Raw genomic sequence first — 8,241 nt, 5'->3', positions numbered from 1 at the left:
ATGTTCTGTCATCGTGTGTATTCCTTCACTAGCACACGAGCTCCCCCAAGGGCAGGGAATTTTATTGTGTTCACTGCTATAGCCTCAGAGGCTAGAACAATGCCTGACGCATAGCGGGCACTTACTCGATAGCTGTTAAAGTAATGAATAAAAACACATTTGTTTTAAAAAAGAAGTTTTGTCTTTATTAATAATAAACCAGTGAGGTTCAGTTTAAAACAACATTAAAAAGATGTTACGTCTTTTAATGCAATGTTAGCCCTTTTATTACCGGGACCACTGTGAGCTGATGGAAGCTATGAGCCCCTCTCTCCCTGCTCCCCGCCACCTCCCCAAATCCAGTACAATTTCAAGATATTCTGAGACTTTCCTGAAGTCTGTTTATAAACTTCTAAAGGGTCCACTGACCCCAGGGTAACAGCACCTGGCTTAAAGCGTCCTCTGGCTTGGAATCACGATTTCTCCCCTATTCTCGTGACTCAAGGAATACGTATGACTCAAGTATCAGTCTTCCCCCACCGCACCCCACCATTAGCCAGTTAAGTGTTACAGAGATACCTTCTACACAGGATTCACCAGTTAGCGACGGTAAGCACAATGTCTGCAGCTGAGACCATGACAAACACCCAGATGAAAGCTGAAAGATCGAGTGAATAATCCAGAGATTTCAAACAGTACTAATGTTTACAGAGCACAGCCCAAAAATCTGGTAAAGTGAATTTTTTGCCTGTCAGCTAAAAGTCTGGAGTCACAATCTCAGAAAGATAGAAAAATCAGGATCTATTCCACATAGAATATATGTTTCAAATTTTACTATTTAAAGAGCAAAATCATAGGGAATATGCACATTTACCCAAGTGTTTTCCATTCAATAGGAGAGAAATCAAATACGTTGTAATAAAGACTCTCCAGCTAAAAACTGAATATGAGATCAGTAAAACAACAAGAGTGATTTGACTGTGTTTTATTTCAGTGGGCACACTTTATTCATAACTGTCTCCAGGAGAACTAGACTAGGTCTCAACCGGCAACAGTCACAGTTATTAAGCAAGTAAATACACCACCACTTTCGTGCTCTCCTTTATTTCTTTATGTCTTCAGTCTCATCTGGCTCTTTCTCTTGATGCTCTCTTTCCCACCTCATTTCTTTTAACTCTTGTCTGTACTTCCGTTCAATGAACCGCTTCTGATGGGCCATCTGGGGAAAGTTATCTGACACGAGGAGATATATTTTACACTTAATAAAGGAGAGCCACCAGTGCACAGAATGATGCAAGCTAAACATACACACATACGAACGAACATGTATTCATAGGAAATCTATATAGTTGTATTTTGTAAGGCAAGAGAAAAAAAAATTGCTTGCTTTCTTCTCTTATTCTTTTATCATTCGGGAACACAGTGGAAGTCTGGATCAGCAGTCGATTCTGGATTTCAGTATCTGATGTGAACTCGAGCATAAAAGGCACCGAAATACACAGGTATGTTAAAACATAGACATGTGGCTTCAGAATGTTTCCAGCTAAGGTGTTTTAACACAGTTCTCCTAGCAACAAGTGATTTTCAGGGAGAGATTAAAGGCTATAGAAAAAGGGAGTTGTATATTTTTACAAAGCTTAAACCAAAAACCTCAAACAAATAACGACATTATCACACCATTATTTACCAACAATTAAAGTTTCTGAAAAGAGTAAAAAGATCAGATGGGCAAAAGGAGGCCACATCCTAAGTCATTATTTCTGATAATTCAATTTGTGAAGTTTATCATGAGAAGCTAAAAGCTATATGGGCAACAGCAACTCAAGTAGAGCACTTTCATTTGGTGAAAGGAAACATGTCACTCAATAGTACAGTTTACCCTACATTTAGTTTGATATTTGACCCTGCTCAAGAGTGTTGACACAGTGGAAATCTTGAATAAGATGTAAACGTTTTACAATTCATTTGTTATTTGTGGTATATAATGAGTGTAGCAATGGAGTGAGAAATCAAATATGGAACAAGAAAAAGTCATTTTACACACTTAGTCAACAAACACTTACACACTTCAGCAACAAATACCACAAAGGGATGCATGCACGAATGAGAGCAACACAAGTTATCTGGTAACAGAGGAGAAGGACACCATTCTCCCTAACCTGGTACGGGTCTGCTAAACACAAGAGGTACTACTTCATATTTGAAAATAGGAAGAATCAGCATGGCATGTTTGGGGGAAAGTTTGATTTTGTTGAGGTTGAAGCATAATAAACGTGGACATAAATATATAGTATATTCCTAACCCCCCTTCCTTTCAGCACAGTGTCCCATTTTTCACCCCAGGTGGGAGGAGGGACAGGGAGGGTGGTAGGAAAAGGATCTGAAAGGCAGGTGGTGAATCACCTAAGACCTAAGAGTCAGTGATTGACTTTAAACAAAAGAGGAGCCATAATGGCATATTTTAGAAATAAAACAGCAATAAAATCCTATTCTCTAAACGATATTAATTTGATTCCTTATGTACTGTATAAAACACAGGTTTCAAGTATTAAGAGTACTTAATTCCACCACTCAGATCTAGCCATAGATAAGCTTTTAGAATATATCCTTATAATAAGCACTTTTCCTATGAAGTAAAGTTATACTCCACACACACACGCAATGTAAATGTGCACATATATTACACAGACACATGAACACTTAAAATCATTCCCCCAGCCATCCTTACATTGGGAGAGTATAGTTATAGGCACATTTTGATGGGTACACTTGGGTTGGTAAACTACTGCCCACAGGCCAAATACAGCCCTCTACCTGTTTTGGTAAATAAGATTTTATTGAAACACAGACACCAGCCATCTGCATACTACCCGAGCCTATGGGCTACAGTGGCAGAGGTGCATAATTGTGACAGAGTACTTACTATCTGGTCCTTTATAGAAAATGTTTGTCAATCTCTGGGATAATTTATTTAAACATTTCCCTACCTTCAAACGTGCAGTTTGACTGGTTGATTTTTTGGCTATTACAAACCAAGCTGTCACATTTATCGTGGTAGGTGAACTTTAGCTCATAGCTCCAATTATTTTCTTAGGTTTGACTCCTAGAAATGAAATCTCTAGATCAAAGGGTATGAACCTCTTTAAGGACCTGATACAGACAGCCAAACTGTTTTCCAGCAGTTTAAACAATTCCCTTCCACCAGTATGCATGTGGAGGCCAGTCTCAGAATCAGCCATCTCTCCAGTATGTTTTATGGTTGAAAGCAAACAAACCAAAAACTCAAAAGATCATCTCTAACAACCCTACAGCTGGAAAATGGAGTCTCATTTTTAGTTCAATATGTGATTATACACATATAAAAAAGCTCCACAACAGAGTCAACAAAACTCTCAGTGAAGATTCCATGGACATGGGACCCTGGTAACACCAGCTTCTGCCCCCAGGACTCCTCCCCCTGCCCCCACCCACAAGCTATCATCCGCCAATTACCACTTGGCTCCCGGCCCTCCTGCCTTTCCTGGAATCTCTCCCAGGCTGAGCATCTGGGGCCTCTTTACCTTTAGCTTCCCGCACTTTGCTCTCACCCACACTGAGCTGGCGTTTGAAGCATGAGGGAACTGCACTGTCAGGTTTTACCCACAGGTTCTGCTGAGCGGCACAATATACCTCAGAAGAAAACTTCCTTGCACTTAAGCCTTCAATTTACAAAAGACTCTGTAGTTCCCTATAGGGTCAATTATATAATTGAAGTTTCTTCAACCCAGCCATCCCACTCTTGGGAATCCAACCCTTAGAACTAAAAGCAGCAATACAGCGTCTTTTATTATCAACAATGATAAAAAGACAGAAACAGTGTCCACCAAAAATTTTAAAAGCTGAATAAAATACGGCATGAAATATTATGCAGCCCTTAAGAAAGAATGAATTGGAGCCACTATGACCTGCAGGGCTGCCCGTGATGTATTATTTAGCAAGAAAAGAAAGATGCAGAGAAGTACGTAAATATCCTGTCTTAATAAAACAATGGCTAAAAACTAAAAAGAAAAAAACCATCACAGGTTTAAGATTTTAGAAGTATAGAGAAATATGTAGAATGAAATATACTAAGTCACTCACATGGGTTACCTGTGCTGAGAGTGGGACTCTATACAAAACAGGAAAATGAAAATCAAAAAGCATTTGGGAATACTTTTTTTTAAATTATAAGCCAATTTTATACATATCTTACATTCTACTACACTCTGTCTGGAGAATAATTATGAAGAAAAGATCACATTTTATCAGTACTTACCATTTTTCTACTTCCCCATTTTCTTTCCATAAAATACTCATTACATTATGAACATATAATTATAGAAAAAGAGATAGGCTTACATTTTTCAAGTGCATCCATTGCTGCTCCCATTTCTGCTTGCTGAATACTATTAAATAAAATAAAGACAAGGTACATTTTAAGATTTTTTTTTTCAAAAACACAAAGCATGGCTCCAAATTATTCAGCCTGATTTTCTGTCATATTTCGTTCATAAAATTTTATCTGATTACTTCTACTGTCACATACTGAATTGCACAGATAGGAATACACACAAGGGCATGCAGAAATGTCATTTATTTGCACAAAGCCTGTTAAGTTATTCATTCCACACCTTTAACACTGCAATAAAATGCCTTCCATCTATATTAGGTCTGAAGTATTTCTTACTTAAATTTGAACATCTTCAGTGTAAAGTTTAAGAGGCAAAGAGTAAAAAAATACACGTGTAGACAGACTTCAAATCATTTCTCAGTTTAAGATATAAATTGGAAGGTTCAAAGAAAGGTGATAACATACGAAATTCTTTTTACCTGAAGATGTGAGCTCAAGTGAGTAGTAATAAGAGATCAAGTGTCTAATGGCTGTGTCATGCATGACATGTTCTATGAAATGCTTGCAGCAGTGTTGGGTAACTTAAACTGGACAGACCTCACCTGTGCACCAGGTAATGTTCTTTCCTCAAGGTAGCCAAAACCCTTTAGGCAATGGCATTCCCACTGCTCAAGGCCGATTCTCAAGTTTGGGGCTGAGCCTGGTGGGGACATTAAGCCTTGGGATTCACTTTGCTATTACCCTCGAATACTCTATACTCTGAGTTTAAAAAGACAGGCTGCAGAGTTTGGAAATACCAAGCAGGCACCTGCCAGACACACAGGATGTTCATGTGAAGAAATTTAAAGTATCTTCTTCTCATACCTTGGGCCTTTCCCACAGCCGATTCTTTCTCCCTTGAAGTAGACAGCCACGGTATAGGTCCTAGCATGGGATGGCCCCACTGTCTGCAGAGTCCTGGAAGGAAAAGGAAAAACATTAATTACGTAAAGTGTTACTTAATTGTTATTGCTAATATATAACTCCAAGAAAAACCATGTGACTTATTGCTTAGAGAGAGGAAGGTAAAATTAACAGGGAAATTAAAGGAGTAAGGTTTTGATTTGCTAACGTGACAAATATAGAGAGCTTTGAAGTAGGAAATTTTAAAAATTCTACAGTGGATTTTTATATACACATATTTTTCCCAAAGCATTATAAACAGTATCTGAAGGCGAACAACGAAGGGTAAAATATTTTTTAACAATTTCAAAGTGTTATTCCTAGTATCATAAAATTAACAAACTTTTGTCAGTGAAAAGTTAGCCATTTCAGTCTGTTCATTGTTTTTCAGTGCTAATCACAGAGAAAAATCATAAATATTTGGGTAATGCACCTCAAGCCAGAGCTGAATGGCTTCACACCCTTTACGGATTCTTTCTAATGTCTGGTATCTTATCTAAAAGATCAGAAAATATATTTAATTTCTGAAACATCAGAGATCAATTCAAAGGTATGCTATGATGTGGAGTACACAACACAACTGCCAAAAAACAAAACTCCAGGCACGCTGGATTTTAATGACAAGGTGCAGATTTCAAATGTGGTAAAACTGATAACTTCATGGAAAAGGGAAATTAAACGCAGCCAACAAAGATAATGGAGTGAACACAGTAATCTTGAAAAAACTATGTAAAACAACCCCATCATCTTGATAAAAAAGAACAAGCTCATCACGTACTTTCATTTGGGGGATATATGAGAAGGGAGCAGTCATTTCCTTTGTGTGTATATACTCACTAGGATGAAAGTACACGGATGGCTTCTTAAAGGTAGTGCTTATTATATAATCATGCTGGCGCTATGAGAAGTTTATCATCCTCATTTTATTTATTGAACTTTAATTATCACTTTGATGAGGAAATACTTTGAGCCTTTCATGTCATACAGTTTGGATGTTCATTATGCTTATTAGACACATGTTAAAGTGCTATTTCTGAACATTTGGTTTTTTTCCCGATAAGTAAAGGAATCACTGTTGAGCAGTGACAGCTTCTTGGGACAATTTATAGCAGCCTGCTGTGGGGTGACTCAACCTTCTCTTGGCCTCAGTTTTTCTTTTAGTGAAAAAGCCTATAACGTGTTGTGACTATTAAATAAAAACATAAAAAAGGATTTAAATTCCCGGCTGCCACTCTGGTGTTTTCCCTTGAGTACTGTGAAGTCTGAGAAAGTCCGCAGGAAGGGGCTTTTATTCCATATGAAACACTCACACAAATGTGTGTACTTGCACCCATGTGCGTACAGAGACGGGGGTAACCCAGTCCTAAAACTAGATACTTAAACATCCTTAGAAACACATATCCAGACCATACCTTGGGAGGCAACCCAGTTATTTTGATAATCCCTCCCTTTTATAATTCCTCTTTGAAACCACCTTCTAAGACCACCTTCTGAGACCACCCTCTGAAACCACCTTCTGAATGTCTCATGATAATTACTCTACTTCAGAGTCAAACCTCCTGTTTTCATCAAAACTGGTGTTACGTGTTTAGTGACCTGCGTTTCCTTTGAATGACTTTTGGCTACTACTCAAAGGATAAAGATGTGTCACTAAAGATATTCAAATGTACACGGCAGCTTTTAGTACACATTCTGAAAAGAAAAGTTCCAAATATTTGAATAATATAGCAGCGGTGAAGAACTGCCCTGCTTTTTACAGTGATCGCCTATCAGGCAATCGGGACAGAGGCCAGCAGGGCCTCAAAGAGAGTGGAGAGAGACACACAAGTACTGTTACAAACAAACAAGCACACACCATCTAATCTAGATGCGTAGGCAGCAGGGGTTATAAGAAATAAGAAGACAACTATAAGAATGTACATAAAACAATTTAACGTAAATTTTTCTGATCTTGATCAGAAAAATTATCTGAGCATGTCTTTCTCCCAGGGAGCAGTTCCCAAAGCATTTTAGAGATGGGAGAAAGCACAGATAATCGAATGTGACCCACTTACTTAGAGCTCAAAGACTGAGAGGCCCAAAGAGTTTGAGCATTGGGCCCAGAGTCAAGACGTCTCCATGCAGGACTCATGTGGCCATTACCCCACAGTGATTAGTTTTTCCTCCAGGCACATGGAGCATTACTCTAAGCTTCCCGGATCCAACAGCCTGTGGGCAGCAGGTACTCACTTGTACAGAGGAATGTCTGGCTCTTTTCCTTCTGTCCTAAGTGTCAAGCAACACTGCTGAAGCTGGGATTTGGGGTCATTCCAATCCTGATTCAAGATGAACTCCTGCAACAAGTCCCCAAAAAGTTTTTAGTAAAGGGTTCTAGAATCACCAAGCATAGAGCATACAACCAATTTAAATTTTATAGGAGCTTACTTTTAATCGTGGAAAGAAACAAACATTCATGAAAGTATGAACATATTCCAAATCCTTATCAATGTACAGAGCTGCAATAAATGCTGAAAAAGAGAATACGTAAAAATAAGCCACAATGCATTGCCATTTACTAGAAAGAGTACAAGTCCTAGACTTTTTTTTTTTTTTTCTTGTAGAAGCTTTTATTTCAGTGATTAATAGAACGCAGTAAATGGAAACTATGCTGATTTACATTAGGCATGCACCTCTACCTGAAACTGCTGTTAGTTTTTGACTGGCCTAAATCTTTATAACTTATTTTTTCATTTAGGCACATCTTTAAATTTTTTTGGACTCTGACATACAGGGTAAGTTAACTTGTTCCTTGTGGCAGTTTAGTATGAGAATTATGTTCGCTGGCTAGATTCCTTTAACTAAAGGCCTCTAGACTCTCAGGCTACCTGTACTAGCTCAAGACTGTACTTTACATACAGATATTTAAGTGAATCACAGTATAAGGGAGGGAGATAACCTAGAAAGGTGAAATG

At 38.2% G+C, this 8,241-nt stretch overlaps 1 protein-coding gene across 4 annotated transcripts in view; it reads right to left on the bottom strand.

The window, feature by feature from the left end:
* Positions 1-958: 958 nt before the first annotated feature.
* The window catches only part of DROSHA (drosha ribonuclease III), a 129,723-nt gene continuing 122,440 nt past the window's right edge, over positions 959-8,241 (bottom strand). For all 4 annotated transcript variants that reach the window (XM_082836166.1, XM_082836167.1, XM_082836169.1 and 1 more), the window contains 5 exons: positions 7,715-7,797; positions 7,520-7,623; positions 5,213-5,305; positions 4,357-4,403; positions 959-1,212 (listed from right to left, as the gene is read on the bottom strand). In XM_082836166.1, coding sequence (XP_082692292.1) covers positions 1,082-1,212; positions 4,357-4,403; positions 5,213-5,305; positions 7,520-7,623; positions 7,715-7,797 — 458 coding nt within the window. In that variant the 3' untranslated portion in view covers positions 959-1,081. The remainder of the gene's footprint in view (positions 1,213-4,356; positions 4,404-5,212; positions 5,306-7,519; positions 7,624-7,714; positions 7,798-8,241) is intronic.

Source organism: Leucopleurus acutus, assembly GCF_964270905.1.
Source record: "Leucopleurus acutus genome assembly, chromosome: 3".
NCBI lineage: Eukaryota > Metazoa > Chordata > Mammalia > Artiodactyla > Delphinidae > Leucopleurus > Leucopleurus acutus.
Note: the sequence above shows the minus strand (reverse complement) of the source record. Positions and strands in the feature narration are given on the sequence as shown.